The sequence below is a fragment of the Odontesthes bonariensis genome, chromosome 3 (genome assembly GCF_027942865.1).
Source record: "Odontesthes bonariensis isolate fOdoBon6 chromosome 3, fOdoBon6.hap1, whole genome shotgun sequence".
NCBI classification, from domain to species: domain Eukaryota; kingdom Metazoa; phylum Chordata; class Actinopteri; order Atheriniformes; family Atherinopsidae; genus Odontesthes; species Odontesthes bonariensis.
Window position 1 is genome coordinate 7,396,907 of NC_134508.1, and position 16,297 is coordinate 7,413,203.

At 40.7% G+C, this 16,297-nt stretch overlaps 1 protein-coding gene across 1 annotated transcript in view; it reads left to right on the forward strand.

The window, feature by feature from the left end:
* tgm8 (transglutaminase 8) overlaps positions 1-14,750 on the forward strand; it is a 29,521-nt gene extending 14,771 nt beyond the window's left edge. The window contains exons 6-15 of the mRNA XM_075462003.1: positions 1,549-1,726; positions 4,421-4,556; positions 7,023-7,132; positions 7,787-7,902; positions 8,018-8,144; positions 8,820-8,917; positions 9,529-9,703; positions 11,823-11,986; positions 14,026-14,159; positions 14,291-14,750. Of these exons, the coding sequence (XP_075318118.1) occupies positions 1,549-1,726; positions 4,421-4,556; positions 7,023-7,132; positions 7,787-7,902; positions 8,018-8,144; positions 8,820-8,917; positions 9,529-9,703; positions 11,823-11,986; positions 14,026-14,159; positions 14,291-14,438 (1,386 nt within the window). The 3' untranslated portion in view covers positions 14,439-14,750. The remainder of the gene's footprint in view (positions 1-1,548; positions 1,727-4,420; positions 4,557-7,022; positions 7,133-7,786; positions 7,903-8,017; positions 8,145-8,819; positions 8,918-9,528; positions 9,704-11,822; positions 11,987-14,025; positions 14,160-14,290) is intronic.
* The last annotated feature ends 1,547 nt before the right edge of the window (positions 14,751-16,297 follow it).

A 16,297-nucleotide genomic window follows, 5' to 3' on the forward strand; every position in this document is an offset into this window, starting at 1 on the left:
CTTTTTTTTTTATATATGAGCTCCACCATGTGGTTGCTTTTGTATTTTGGAATAAAAATGTATTAAGGCGGTAGCATGGTTGCCGCGTCTGTCACGGCGGTGTCGCACCGTGACGTCAAAATGACGTTTCAGGCATGGCGCTTCCCTTGAAAAGACGGCGCAGCGCGTTGTCGTGCACCAGTCGAACCGGATGGACTGTTGTGAGAGCAGGATCAGTGAGGAGGTGCGTTTGTACAGACAGCTGTACGAAACTGCAGTGAAACAGTAGGGACCACATAAACTCCCAAAACTGGTGCACAGAGATGGGGAGAACTTTGGGGAAAGAGGGAGAGTTCTGTAAGAATGTGTGGAAGAAGCTACGGGACGGATACGTGAAGGCAAAGAAGAGGGCAGAGACTCTGTTGATGCCGGGGGCTTCAAACCTTCACCTCTTTTAACTGAATTAAAAAGATCCGAAAACTGCAGCAGTATCATTAATTACAGTATTCTTGCTCTTGACAGCGGCATTGTTTTCTTCTCCACTTTCGTGGTTGTAGAGTAGAGGTAACCTTCACGTAGCAGCGCCACCTCTGTGACGGAGAAAATTGCAACTACTGGCGCGCAACGACTTGCGCCACTATATAGGGTCCTATGGCGGGCACGAACTCGTGACATCATCAACACCGCTCGCGCGAGCGGTGTTGATGAGCAACCATGCTAGAGCCTTTACTCTGCTTGGCTCGTGTTTAAAGTCTTATTGGCTTCATAAGAAGTAAAAAACAAACGCGTGGCTTATCAAAAATCCTATTTGGAAAGCTTTCCAGGAATTCCTTTTATTATCTTAATATTAGGGCTGGGCAACGATTACAATTTTTTATCTCATTAATCACATAATTTCCCTGATCATGATCATCACGATTAATCGCATTTGTACGCAAAATCCAAAAATTTATTCAAAAGTAGTGTATAGCATTTTTCTGTAGTTTTTATGTAGAAGCCTCGCTCCACTGTCTGTTTCCTTGAATGACTTGCTGCTATCAGTTGTGTGTTTTGCCTTGAAGTGATATTTTAGACTGTTTTTTTTCAAATTTATTTTGAAATACGTGCTTTTATGTTGAAACAAGTAAAACAGGAAGTAGCGCCGGTTAGCTCTGTGAGCTTCACACAGAGACCGAGGAGCACCTGTATTGGTGATTATCTTTGTTTTTATTACTCCATGCTTTGGGGTGTTTGCTGTAACTGTGTGAATGTGATGCATTCAACAGACTTTTACAATAATAAAACCCGCGTTAATGCGCGATAAAATATTTATCAGCGTTAAATAATCAACAGGTTAACGCGATAATAACGAGTTAACGCGCTCAGCCCTAGTTTAAAGTCGTATTGGCTTCATAAGAAGTAAAAAAAAACAAACGCATGGCTTATCAAAAATCCTATTTGGAAAGCTTTCCAGGAAGTCCTTTTATTATCTTAATATTCTAATCTTTTGACACAGTTGATCTGTGAGCTTTAGTTTCATTCAGCTCCACGGTAGAAGGCAGCAAACAGCTTTTGGGTTTTTTATTCCAGGTGAACAACATAGGTGACCGCGGCATCGTGCATGGATGCTGGGGAAGCAACTATGAGGGTGGGCTCCCGCCCACACACTGGACCGGCAGCTATGCCATCCTCAAACGCTGGTTTGACTCCAACTGCCAATCGGTCAAATATGGACAGTGCTGGGTGTTCGCCGGGGTCATGTGTTCAGGTAAAGTCTGATTCTGCAGCTGCTCCACTCATCTTTAACAGCATCTTCTATCAGGATATTACGGAAGAGTATTAGGGCCAGGCATAACAAAAAAAAATAATATTTTGCCTGTCAAGATTAAAGTCAACATGTCGAGAATAAAGTTGAAATGTCGAGAATAAAGTCGTTTCAGCATTTCGACTTTATTCTCGACATGTGGACTTTATTCTCGACAGGCAAAATATAAATATTTTTTTTATGTCTGGCCTTAATACTCTTCCGTAGGATATCTACCTGTTCTCAGACAGTTTTGTTTGCCGTTTAACTGCTTCCACATACTTTAAGCAAAGTAAACAATTTTTTGTACAAAACGTTCAGCTCTTTCTGGAGATTATGTTTACATCTTTTGGTGTTTCTGACTTTTATAGTTTTTAAAATAATAAGGTTTTTGTGCAAATGAATCATTTCTGAGTTTACAATGCATTCCAATGACACAGAATGTTCATGTGCACAAAGGAGGCTCCAACTGAGAGTGGAAGAATACAGAAAGTTTTTAACCCGTCACTGTTTCCATAATCTTTAAAGAGGAACTGCGGTATTTTCAACATTAAGCCTCTTTTCTGAGACGTCTGCAATGTTTTAGGACCCCCCTCACCGCTTTTTTGACGTGTACTGCTTTCTCCGATATTTGCCCAATTTTGATTCTTCTCAACCTGCTTCAGAACGGCAAGTCATGCGCATGTCCTAAAAGGTCCGTAAAAGCACCATAAACGTCCGTTTTCAAAATCATCAACTCACCGGAGTGGTTACTGGTGTGCACTGGTAATCCATATCAAATTTCGTTGCGAAAAGTTGCTTCTGTCGTGTTTTATTTGACATTTTGTACTGGATGTTCGTTGATATTACTCCGCCACCGCTAAGAAAATAGTGCGAGCATGAACGAGCTGCCAATGTGACTTTCATAGCCTTCAGAACTTTACTTTTTAAATCAGAAGCCTCTAAATCACAGCAGTACCTTCCAACTGCCGATCCTTTTTGCATTTTTTCTTCTCTTTTCTGTAGTTTTCTGCCTTCATCCAGCTTCCCGCTCCTTTCAAAGATACCTTTCAGGCCTTTTGAAACTTCAGCAACTAACTTTCTGAAAAATGTTCACTATTTTCAGCTTTCGTTTAGCATGGTCAGCTCATCAGCATTTTCACTGTTGTTTCGCAGGATCAGCTTTTTATAGTTCATTTTTCTTTCAAAATCTTATTACTTACATCTTATAACAAATAATGGACACTGTGATGATAAAATATCTGTTGTCTTGCAATCAGGACGTCGAGTTGAAAAGTTAAATGTTTGTTGCCATGCAACCAAACTGAGTGACACCAGTCAAAACTGTTCTCATTTGCGAAATGCATCAATTTTAGTCATTGTAAAGTGAAACAGCGAAGTGAAAGGATACATTAATGCAGGCGAATTACAAATAAAGCTGCTATAATTAATATTTTTTCTCTTATAAGACTCAACTCAACTTTATTTATAAAGCCCTTTAAAACAGCCGTGGCTGAAACAAAGTGCTGTACATGAATAACAACATGAAATATAAGGTATAAAACACAAGAACAATGTAAAAACAATAATAAACAATAACAATATTAAAACAATAAAAGTAATAACAGAAACAAAGTGTCATGCTGGGTTAAAAGCCAGGGAATAAAATAAAAAAGACATCTAAATGTGTCTTAACTCTTAACTGAAACTCAGTCCATTAGGTCTTTTTTTTCCCTGACTGTCGCTCTGCTCTAATAAAATCCTGATTTTAAAATCGTCATTTAGAAAAATATGCTTTGAAGTAACTTAAAGACCAAGCCTGCACAGTTTAACTCAGCTGTACTTACATGAGCGATGAACCTCCACAGAGAAAGTTAGAAGCAGCAGTCCACGGTATTCGGTTAGAAACTCGATTCCTCTTCTGTACACGTATACTGGGTGTAGGAGCTATTTCAGTACTTTTAGTTAAGAATTTAGATTTATTTTATATTATTTGCTTAGTTTTTGGTTGATAATTAGTATTTTTGTTTAATTTTAGATGTTTAAGATAAATTGGTTTGTAATTAATTTAATAAATTTTTGGTTTGGGAAATGGGCGTTTCACACATAAATACTTGGGTTTTAGGGAGCTCTGGACGCACTTGGGTGATCACATGCTTTTTTACCAGTTCTCAGTCAATCGGTGGGTGAACAGGTGAGGCAAGCAGGCAGAAAGTGTGGGAATCAGAGCAGGAGAGGCAGGAAGGGATCCTGTGAAGCTCGCCATGTTTGGTTTTGCCTGCAAACTTGGAATAAATCCATGATAAACTATATTTTTGATGTTTTGGACCTTTTTGTAACTCGTAAACCAGAAACCCACAGTGCATCAAGTGACTATTTGAGTTATGTTTAATTTTAGTTTGGTCACCTTTAAGTTAAAAGTTTTTTCTATTATTTTCATAGACAAATAGTCACCACACTGGGAAAAGGATGGGGGTCCAGTTGAATAGCTGTAACCCCAGCTCAACATACACATCCTGTTATGAGCAGTTTAGCAAAAAGGAAATAAAACGTGATTACAAAAGATAAAACAGATTTCAGATGTGACAACAGATGTAAAAATAGGAAAGAAAACAAACTGCTGAGCAGAGCGACGCTGCTAAATAATGGAAACAATTTCCCTATTTATTCTGGTTCCAGTGATGCGCCTGCTGGGAATCCCCTGCCGTGTGATCAGCAACTTCCAGTCCGCTCACGACACCAACGCGAACCTGACCATCGACTCGTACTACACCGAAGAGGGACTCGCAGAGGTAGAATCCTCGGACAGCATCTGGTGAGGCATCAAGGCCGGAGAGTTTGTCTGTTGTCCAGTTTTTCTTTTTATTCCCTTAATCTTAATGATGTTATTATTAGGGCTGGGCAACGATTCAAATGTTTAATCTAATTAATCACATGATTTCCCTGATTAATCGCGATTAATCGCATTTGAACGCAAAATCCAAAAATTCAAAAGTAGTGTATAGCTTTTAGCATTTAGTTTTATTTTAAATGTGCTGCCATATGAATGAAAGTGCCATAACATTTGTTGTGCAAACACACTTTTAACATCAGCATCTTTCTGTAGTTTTTATGTAGAAGCCTCGCTCCACTGTCTGTTTCCTTGAATGACTTCCTGCTATCAGTTGTGTGTTTTGCCTTTAAAGTAATACTATGTAACATTTCTACCTTAAAATAACAGCTTGAAAAAAATTGTGCAGCTAGAATGAGTTTTAATATTACGATTGGCCTGTCTCCTATGCCCTTCGTGGGTCTGAGTTGGAAAAACTGCGCTATGTAACTTTGCTGGACCGGCCCGGGAGCTGAGCGGAAGTACTTCGACTTGCTTTCTGGCACACCTACCGCAAAAACAAATAGACCCCTCTCACGCTCCCAGGTACATTTGATTACTCTTACCTTCTCGGTCGACATAGCTTGCACCTTCTGACTCCTCGCCGGTTCCTCAACAAACGTGAAACGTGAAAGCGAAAGGGTGTTGTATTTACGACAGTGTAACCGTACATTACCTCCAAGCCTGTAGGGGGAGCTGCATAGTGGGCTTTTTGAGAAGTTACATTGTATCGCTTTAAGTGATATTTTAGACTGGAACTACTACGCTGAGAAGACAATTCAACTTGAGGAGTATTTTTAAAATTTATTTTGAAATACGTGCTTTTATGTTGAAACAAGTAAAACAGGAAGTAGCGCCGCACAGAGACAGAGGAGCACCTGAAACGGTGATGTCCAACTTTAAAATGAAAATGGCCGAGTAAAAGTTCCGTACCCTTCTCCACGTTTGGTGGTTCCGCAGCAGAAAGCAATAAACTTTTACAATAATAAAACCTGCGTTAATGCGCAATAAAATATTCATCGGCGTTATTATTATGCTATTATCGTTAAACCCTAATAATTATCTATTCATCAAATGTTTATGACTGTGATCTCTTTCCAGTTTGCTTATGAACAAACAATTGATTTATCATGTTGTTTCAGTTAATTTCCTCCAAATTTGATCGCATCCTTTTTTTTCTGGAGTAATTTTCAGGCACTATGCAGTCCTGAAATCACAGTTTTCAAGCAACCATAGAAAATTAGGCAGAATTTTTTGCTCTTTGGCTATTTCTACTGTGAGCCCTGCACACGCACAGTCAAACGCGTGGATTTGTTGTCCTGTTTAAGAGGCCAAAAAGATGTTATCAAAAGCCCACAAAGATGCGGTACATGGCAGGACACCAAACTTGTGAACTGAGGTATCTGAGCCCCCGGGTTTCAGTTTCAGGCCCGAGAATGTGCATCACAAAGGTTGGTGTTCTCCAAAAGGAGAGCCCTTTGAATTTCGGGTCAGCGTATTCTGATAGCAAAACTTGACTTAATCAGATTAAATAAGATTAAGATTAAATAATAATAATAAAACATATGATCTCAGTGTTTATCTTTAATCTGGTGTAAATCTCAAAGATATTAGCAGCTTTTAGGTAAGTGATATCCACTGATCAACAGAAAAACTGAATCATCTAGAGTTTTTTCTACATATTTCTCACTTTGTCAGTGTCCTAATATTTATAGGCCTGATCAACTTTTCAGTTCTCATGAACTTCGGCTTCATACAGTGGCCCAAAGTTTTGTGTTGGATCTGGTTTTCCTAAGGCTGGATTTTCACACTCAGCTGGCATTCTTTGGGTGTGGTGCATCGGTCACGTGTTCACATTTCTTTTGGTGTGTTCATGAGATCACCACACCCAAAGAATGTGGGGACTTATGAGTGCAACTCACCGAAGAATGCCGTTAAACAGTAAATATCCCAAAAAAACACCTTAGAAGAGTACCATTTCAGACCATTTCAGGTACTTCTAATATTGTATTTTCTGTTTTACTGAGCTTAACATAAGTAGGTCGTTTGCTGTAGAAATCAAAGCAATTTCTTATCCTTTTTTTTTCTTTTTTTATGAGTAAGTTCACCTCCTGTTTTTCTCACACACGAGCATGCGTCCAGGTGCTGTGACGTACATGTTTATTCTAACTGCTTCTCCATGTAAAACCAATCTGAAAGAGGGTGAAATGAGCGTATGAGGGTAATGTGCACGATGACACTGGGGCTTTTTTTATTGACCAGGTGTTTTAAATGAGGTAGGAGGTGAAGATTTGGAAATTCTGCCTCCATCAGTTTTACTTAGAAAAGGGTATAACTTAAGTTATGCTCTCCTGTATTGTGTTTCAGGCTCCAGGGCTCCTTCAGAATCTGAATGTTGTGTTGTGTTTTAAGGAACTTCCACGTCTGGGTGGAGGGATGGATGAAGCGACCAGACCTGGCAGGAGACGGCAAATATGACGGCTGGCAGGTTCTGGATCCAACTCCACAGGAGTCGAGTGATGGTACTGTTTCGTTCTTCTCTCGTCTCCGTAAATTTGAACTGAGACACATTTATTTCACTCTCTGATGACGTTGCTTCCTGCTCCTCCTGTTCAAAGTTCATGTGATATCCAGTAGGGGGTGGGCGGAAAAATCGATTCATGTACATATCGCGATTTTTAATGGGATGATTTTAAAAATCGATTTTTCTCCCCTGAATCGATTATATTACGTCATATCTGTGTCCAGAAAAACTTCATCAATTCATTACATTAAGTTACGTTAAAACTTGCCCACATTTGTGCTGTGTGGATATTTTAATTCATTTTGTAACAGTGAACTTTAAAAAGATGCTGTACATCTTAAGGACCTCCTTTTGTCTCAGTTGAAATAAATGTCAGCTGCTGGACTGACTGAAACGGACTGATGTGCATTGTTTATGGGAACGATATTCATTCTAAAAGTGTATGATTCAACTTGTTTGTTTTTTAAGGAAGAAAATTGCATTTACTGGTTACATCGAATCGCAATACTTGTAGAATCGCAATTATCAAGAATCGTGATACAATCGAATCGTGACCAGAGCATATCGGCCCACCCCTAATATCCAGTATAAAAGCTTTGAAGATTGTTTAAGGAAGGTTTTAATGATTTGTTTTGCGTCCCTTCACCTGCAGGGGTGTACCGCTGCGGTCCAGCCTCAGTCTCAGCCGTCCTGAACGGGGATACGCATCTCAAATACGACGTCCCGTTTGTCTTTGCCGAAGTTAATGCTGACCGCATTACCTGGCTGGTCAGTGAGCAGAGCCACAGCTTCACTTAAATCCCTTTTAGTCAATAATGAGACCTTTAGTGTGAAAAGATGGATTCTTTATCTTTGATGTGTCCATGTTTGTGTATCTTTTCAGGTTAAAACTGACGGCTCAAAGGTGAAAGTATTTTCTAACACCTCGTCAGTCGGACAGAACACGTCAACCAAGTCTGTCGGCTCCAATAAGCGGCTGGACGTCACAGACACCTACAAGTACAGAGAAGGTGAGCTCGCCTGGCCAACAGATGCGAAAAACGTGTGCTGTTCACACTGCACAGCCATTCAAATTAGAAATCCTTTCATTAAAGGGATAGTTCGCCTCTTTTGACATGAAGCTGTATGACATCCCATCCATCCATTTTCTATACCTGCTGAATCCGTCGGTCGGGTCGCGGTGGGGCTGGAGCCTATCCCAGCGGTCAATGGGCGAGAGGCGGGGTACATCCTGGACAGGCCACCAGTCCATCACAGGGCCACACAACCACACTCACAGCTAAGGACAATTTTAGAGACACCAATTAATCTAACATGCATGTTTTTGGATGGTGGGAGGAAGCCAGAGTACCTGGAGAGAACCCACACATACATGGGGAGAACATGCAAACTCCACACAGAAAGGCCCCAGCTGGGAGTTGAACCTGGAACCTTCTTGCTGTGAGGTGACAGTGCTAACCGCCACACCACCGTGCAGCCTTGTATGACGGAAGGGGGTAAGAAAATGTTCATAAATGATATTGCTAATATGGGATGTCATACAGCTTCATGTCAGAAGAGGCGAACTATCCCTTTAAGTTTAAAGATTAGCACACTGATGCGTGACCAAAATGGTGATTTTTGTGTCGTCAGATCTCATTAAGTTCATGCGATGTTTGTGATCCACTGAATTATGGTCCCAACAGGAACAGAGAAGGAGAGGGCTGTTTTCAAATACGCCCTGGAGAGGATCGAGAATGGTCCCCCCACAGCACCACCACAACTGCTCATGCGATTTGAGGAGGTGGGTGACAGAAGCTGTTCTTCCGCCTATTTTGTCTTGATTTCCATGAACCCTATCTTAGCTCCAGCTCCAGCCATGCACATTTAAGATGTTCAGCACAAAAACCTTCTGATTCCTCTAGTTTGAGTTCAGATGAGAACATTTGTTGCTCCACTCCATATTTACTCAGAATAAGCCGCTTTACGTACTTCGCATGCTGTAAAGCCTCAGGATGCCACGTCTTGTTCTCTCATAAAGTTCCCCTTTGTGTACTGGAAGATCTGTTGTATGATTTCTTTTTTTTTTATACTATATTATTCCTGCTTTAGATCATATGCAAACTTACCAGTTTGAGGGTTGAAGAATGTTCCCAGTGTAACATATAACAGGCTTGTAGTTATAAGGGTTGAACTGGTAAATATAAAGTAAAATCTTAGACATATTTTGAAAAATACCAACTCTTTTATAGACGTTGTTAGATTAAACCAGGACAATGCTAATCAAATTACATAATAATTAAGAGATTAGAAGCACTGTGTCCTGTTATATCTTGATTGATGTTCATTCCCACCATTTCTCTAAAGAAAAATACTCAAACAACAAAAGATGCAAAACTGCCTTTTTTTTTGCAGGTGTCCAAGCCGGTGAACGGTGAGGATGTGAAGCTAAAGTTGGTGCTGAGCAGTGACAGCGGTGAGCCCAGGCTGCTGTCCGTCAACATCAGCGTCCAGGCAATGAGATACAACGGCTCGCCGGCCGGAAACATCCAGAATGAGGTGACGGAGCAGAAGCTGCAGCCTGGGAAAGGTGATTCTTCTGGCTCTGACTTTTAATTCAATTTCAGTTCAGTTTTATTTATATAGCGCCAAATACAACAAATGTCATCTCAAGGCACTTAAATAATAAAGTCCTATTCGAGCCAATTGGAATTCAATTCATTGCAATCATAATTATTTATAAAATAATCCAATTCATTCATATAGAGCCAATTCAAAAACAATTTCCCAGCTAAGGAAACCAACAGATTGCACCGAAACTTGTCTTCAGTCCAATCTCCCGTCCTGAGCGTGCCTGAGGCGACTGTGGAGAGGAACGACTCCCTTTTAACAGAAAGAAACCTCTGGCAGAAGCAGACTCAGGAAGGGTGGCCATCCGCCTCCAACAGCTGAGAAGACAGAAAGGGGGGAAAAACACTGTAACACCATTCAAAGGATATCTGTTGGAACAGGGAAACACGAGTTAATGACCACAATTATGTCACATATACATAAAGAGAGTAAAGTGAGGAAAGGTGTGACAGATGAGGCCCCCCAGCAGGCTGGGCCTATAGCAGCTTAAAGGGATAGTTCGGGATATTTGACATGGATCTGTATGGCATCACCATAACCAGTGTCGTGCATTCAAACTGACTTACCCCCGACAGTGTCCTGTGAGCCGAGTTTTTGTCCAGTGTTGGTCAAGGCGAAAGTAGTCCGGCTTGTTTGCTGGGGTCAAGAAATTAGCGCGTTTTTCTTCCCAAAACAGTACGTGTGCTAAAGAGTGATTTATTTCATCACAAAAACCGAAGCCGGCAAAAGTCACTCCTCGTTATCACTTGGGCCCTATACTGTCTCATTGTGTATCAGTGCGCACGTCATTCTGACCGCGAGCTGTGCGCACGAGTTCACTTTGTTTACTGCTCGGGAAGATGTCTGACAACGAGAACGACGAGGAACATATTGACTTCCGTTCAGAGCCAAGGGGGTATCTTTATGAACCCGTTTATACTGAGGAGGAAGTTCGCCAAATGGACTTAGATCGGGCAGAAAGAGAGAGGGTGGACAGAGAAGTGATGGAAACAGAAGCTGGAGCCACTGCTGGAGCTGCGATACCCAGGGTGGCCGACAAATCCTGGTGCACTTGTTTGAAGTGCGAAGTAATGCAGACAGAGGTGGAATGTTACTGCTGCCACGAGTGGGATTTAGTTATGCCCCAGATACAAAACCTTTCCATAGATGAGGATGTCGGCGGGACAGCTGCTGCCTGCATCACAAATAACGGTGACTTCCCTGCACTCCTGAATGCAGGCGTCTGAGAACTTTTTCCATGTTCCCAAGATCAACTGGAAGAGGCGTCCCAGACCAGCTGGACCCGATGGCCAGTTGTCTGCAGAGTAAGTGTTGAGCACTGCCAAAGAACAGAAAGACTCGTGCGCACAGCTCGCGGTCAGAATGACGTGCGCACTGATACACAATGAGACAGTATAGGGCCCAAGTGATAACGAGGAGTGACTTTTGCCGGCTTCGGTTTTTGTGATGAAATAAATCACTCTTTAGCACACGTACTGTTTTGGGAAGAAAAACGCGCTAATTTCTTGACCCCAGCAAACAAGCCGGACTACTTTCGCCTTGACCAACACTGGACAAAAACTCGGCTCACAGGACACTGTCGGGGGTAAGTCAGTTTGAATGCACGACACTGGTTATGGTGATGCCATACAGATCCATGTCAAATATCCCGAACTATCCCTTTAACTATGGGATGTTTCAGGATTACCTGAGCCATCCCTAACTATAAGCTTTATCAGAAAGGAAAGTTTTAAGCCTGGTCTTAAAAGTGGAAAGGGTGTCCCGGACATTTACTGGCAGCTGGTTCCACAGAGAGGGGCCTGATAACTGAAGGCTCTGCCTTCCATTCTACTTTTAGAAACTCTGGGAACCTCAAGTAAACCAATGAGATCTTTAAGATATGATGGAGCTCGGTCATTAAGAGCTTTATATGTGAGGAGAAGAATCTTAAATTCTATTCTGAATTTAACAGGGAGCCAATGCAGAGAAGCAGATTCGTCTGGTATAGAAACTGTATCTCACAGTGTCGGTTGCTGAGATGTGAAGCTTCCTGCATGTTTGGATGTTGAAGTCTCAGTCTCTTGTGTTTTGTCCTCCAGATCTGTCCATCCCTATCGTGGTCCCGTTCTCCGCTTACCATAAATACATGATGCAGAGCAAGAGCATGAACATTTCAGCCTTGGTCACGGACAAAGAGAACCCAGATAACGTATACCTGGCTGAGAACTGCGTCGTGTTGAAGGACCCACCGATCTCCGTCACTGTTAGTACAAAAACCTGCCGTCTCTCCTTGTCTGTATGTTGGCCTCTAAACTCTTCTGTCACCCAGCTGTGCTTAAAGAACATCTGCACATCACTTTGCACATATGAGATGACGTCATGTGAGAAAGAGTTCAAAGTTCAACTTATTGCAGTTCTCAGGTTTTACTCATCAGATCGTAGTTCATACTAGGTCTTAAAAATAGGTATATATGAAAAAAAGGCCTCAGATTTATAAGAACACAGTTTCTTTATCAGTTTTACAAAAACCTGAGACAAAATCCACAAGTTCATGACATGGACCTTGGAACTGGCCTCACATCTGACTAGAACACTTTGGTATCCAGAGGAGTTTATGGTGGACTCAATGGCTGCAAGGTTCCCAGGTCCTGTGGCTGCAGAACCAGCCCAGATCATCAGCCCTCCACCACCGTGCTTGACAGTTGTTATTATTATTATTCAAATATTTTTATTTATATTTATTTTCACATTATACACTCACACTAGTACTCAATACCAAAGACCATAGGGGAAGAACTAGAAAATAAATAATGACAATAATAAATAAATACAAAATCAGGAGAATAAAACAGATAAATCACTCGGTATACATAAAGTAGTTATACATACACACATACCCATAAATGCATGTACACACGTGACTGCATATACAGAGTTACATAAACACAAATAAAATAAAATAATAAAAAAAAATAAAAAAAGGGGGGGGGGCTACACTATATTAAGGGAAGGGAGTTCACCCTCAAAATATGATAGGAATGGTGGCCAGACTTTATAATATCTATGGCTAGTGCCCCTGGCAGTATATTTAAGTTGTTCAAGTTTGAGATGGGACATCACCTCCTCCCCCCAACGCCTGTCAGAGGGGGGGCGTAACCTTCTTCCAACTAAGGAGTATTAGAAGTCGAGTCAAAAGAGTAGAGAATGCTATAGCCTCAGCCTGGTGGCTAGATATTGGTGTCTCCTGAGGGACAACCCCAAACAATGCAGTCAATGGGTTGGGACTGATGGTTTTATGACATATATGAAAATGTATCGAATATACATTTCCAAAATAGAGACAGTGTCGGGCAAAGCCAAAACATGTGACTGAGGCTAGCTGGGTCCTGCCTACATCTGATGCAAGTTGGGTCTAAACCAGGGTAGAGTTTCTTGACAGCTGGTGTGAGGTGTTTGTGCTGATGTGCTGTGTTTGGTTTCCTCCAAACGTGCTGCTGTGCATTATGAGCAAACATCTCCACTTTGGTCTGCTCTGTCCAAAGGACATTGTTCCAGAAGTCTTGTGGTTTGTTCAGATGCAGCTTTGCAAACCTAAGCTGTGCTGCCATGTTCTTTTTAGAGAGAAGAGGCTTTCTCCTGCAGCCCTTCCACACAAGCCATACCTGTTCAGTCTGTTTCTAACTGTGCTGTCATGAACTTTAACCTTTAACATGCTGAGGCCTGCAGAGTCTGAGATGTAGCTCTTGGGTTTCTGACCTTGGGGTGACCTTGCTGGGACGTCCACTCCTGGAAAGATTGACAGCTGTCCTGAATGTTTTCCACTTGTGAATAATCTTTCTCTCTGTAGAATGATGGACTCCAGATAGTTTGGAAACGGCCTTATAACCCTTCCCAGGTCGATGGGCAGCAACAGCTGCTTCTCTAAGATCATTGCTGATGTCTTTCCTCCTTGGCATCGTGTTAACACACACCTGAAACTGATAAAAATCTGCTTTAATAGAGCTGCTCACACTGACTGATGATCAGTTAATCAACTGCATTGATCAGCAGCACCTGGCTGCTACTTACCCTGCTATGGAAGCTGTACGCGTGACTCAGTTTTTGACCTTGGCCTCAGTGTTAGTTAATATGTTTTTGTTAATATGAGATTGTATTTAGATCATTTTTAGACCTGATGAGGTAATTATGGTATTTTTTGGCTGGTAAAGAAAAAACAAAGCAACACTTTTATGGTGACATTGGAGCTCTGGCTCATTGTTTGTTTGCAGGTTGTAGCAAAAAATCCATTTGTTTGTTTTCCAGGTTTCTGGTCCGGGTAGATTGCACAATGAGATGAGTGCTGAAGTGATTTTCATGAATCCGGTCAATGAAACACTGAAGGATTGCACTCTGACCGTCTCTGGAAGTGGCCTTCTTGTCGGGGAAACTACTTACACGTGAGTTTAATCAAAACTACATTAAACAATGCTGCTGGATGCTGTTTAAGTTTGTTTTTATTCAAGAAAAGAAGTAAAAAGCTATTCCTATTACTAAACCGATTCTTTCTTTTGCTTTGTGTCATTCTCAGCCTTCCAAATCTGACGCCAAGCCACAGGTTTCACATCAAGTTCTTCTTCGTTCCCTACAAGAGCGGGCAGAGGACTCTCATGATCGACTTTGACTGCTCCTCCTTCAGAGACATTAAAGACAGCTTTGCGCTCACTGTCAGACCGTAGATTCTTGAGCATTTTTGCTTAGAAACAAGATGTTTGAGGCATCATTTCCGAAGATTTCATAGCTTTCACACAGCTTGAGATATCATATATTCCAGGGATTGTTCTTGTATTTAAACATGCATATTCTTTGATAAAACTTGACTTTTTTTACTTTGATCGCAGTCATAGATTGTATCTTAAAAGAATAAAAACTGCTGGATACAGGGTGTATGAAGGCAGCCCCACTTACATTGAAGTGATTTGAATTTTAGCACAAAAACTACTGTTTTTCTTGATTAGTATTTTTACTGCTTTTATGAAGTTTTTTTTTGTAAATGACCAACTACTTGTGTTAAAAAAAACTTGAAACAAACATGTCCCCTTTGAATAATGATTTGCTCTTCATAACCTGTCCAACAGAAGACTCAGTCCTGCCGCTGAAGTCTTTTTTAAGCTGAATTCAGTGTGTGTGTGATGTCGATGCGTGAGTTTGTGGTGGGTTTTCTGATGCTGCTTAAAACAATTAAAGCTGAAAATAAAAAGAGGGAAGATATCAGAGGAGGCAATTCATATGAGCTTTTAGGATTTTGCAGCTGGAGCTTTTAAAATGAGAAAAATATCTATGAGCAGGTCACTGCCTGTGGTGCCATCTCACTGATGGAATTTGCTAAATGCTGACTTTAAAGTGAACTGATTCTTCAACGCCTACACAAACTTCACCCACAGTGGTGAAACTGCAGACAGGCGGAGATGTAAAGCCATTTAATAAATGCAATATCAATAAACCAATAGTAAAAGTTAAGGAAATGTTATTACTGATTGAGCAAACCTGATTCAATTACAGTCTGTTACATTTTAGGAAATCTCTGATGTTTCCTGTCCTGATCCCTTTCTTGAAAGCATTCGAAGGTAATTTTTTTGGGTCATTCCCAGCCTTTTACAGCAGCGTTTTTGCATATGTCTTGAATGAAAACCTTTAGAGCTACTCAAAACATTATGCAACTCTGTCAGGAACATAGTAGAAATTGTTTAGCTGGCTTTCACTGACAGTGTTTGGAATAAAATGCTTTTTTAGATTTACTTAAACCTACACAGCCTTGACTCCCCAGGCTCGAAGTGCAGACATAAACGTAAAGCCATTTAAATTTGATGATATAAATCAAGTGAAAGAGTAAAGAATAAAATAACAAATTCATGATCAGCACAAACATTTGAAACAATTAAACAAGCAGTGCCGCAGTGTCAGTGCTGTAACAAATTTAGGAACTGAAAGTAAAGTGAAAATCAGAAACAAAAAGGGTTTTTATTTCTGATTTCATGAAAGATTTGCCTCTAAACACCGTTTACTTTCTTTACTTAAAAATAGAAACTGACCAACTCCCTCTGATGAGGCGTTCAGGGCTCTGGATGAAGTGGTACAAACATGTTTGTAACGAGGACATGAAGCTCAGGAAACAAACACCTGATAATCGATTGATTAAAACACTGTATTTAATCATTTTAGCTACTTTTTTATGTTCATTTGTGGATGAACTTTGTTTCTAGTTGATTTTTGACGACTGCTCTGGGGTGACATATTTTAAAAACACTTTAAATGGTGCTTATTTCACGTTTGTTATTAAAGTAGTGAAAGTAGTTCACTCATCTCCATTTTATTGTACGTTAAGCTTCAGCTATTTCTATCCCATTGTGTCTCAGTGGGAGGTATTTTACTTTCCGCTCCTCTGCATCTATTTTGAAGTTAACTTCTAGAAATGACTGTATGCAAATTAAGATTGAACATATAAAACACAACCAGATAACAAGCTATCTTGGTGATTTAACTATAAAAGTAGGCTACATAAAATGATTAAAATGTGACTCCTGTAAGCCTATTACAA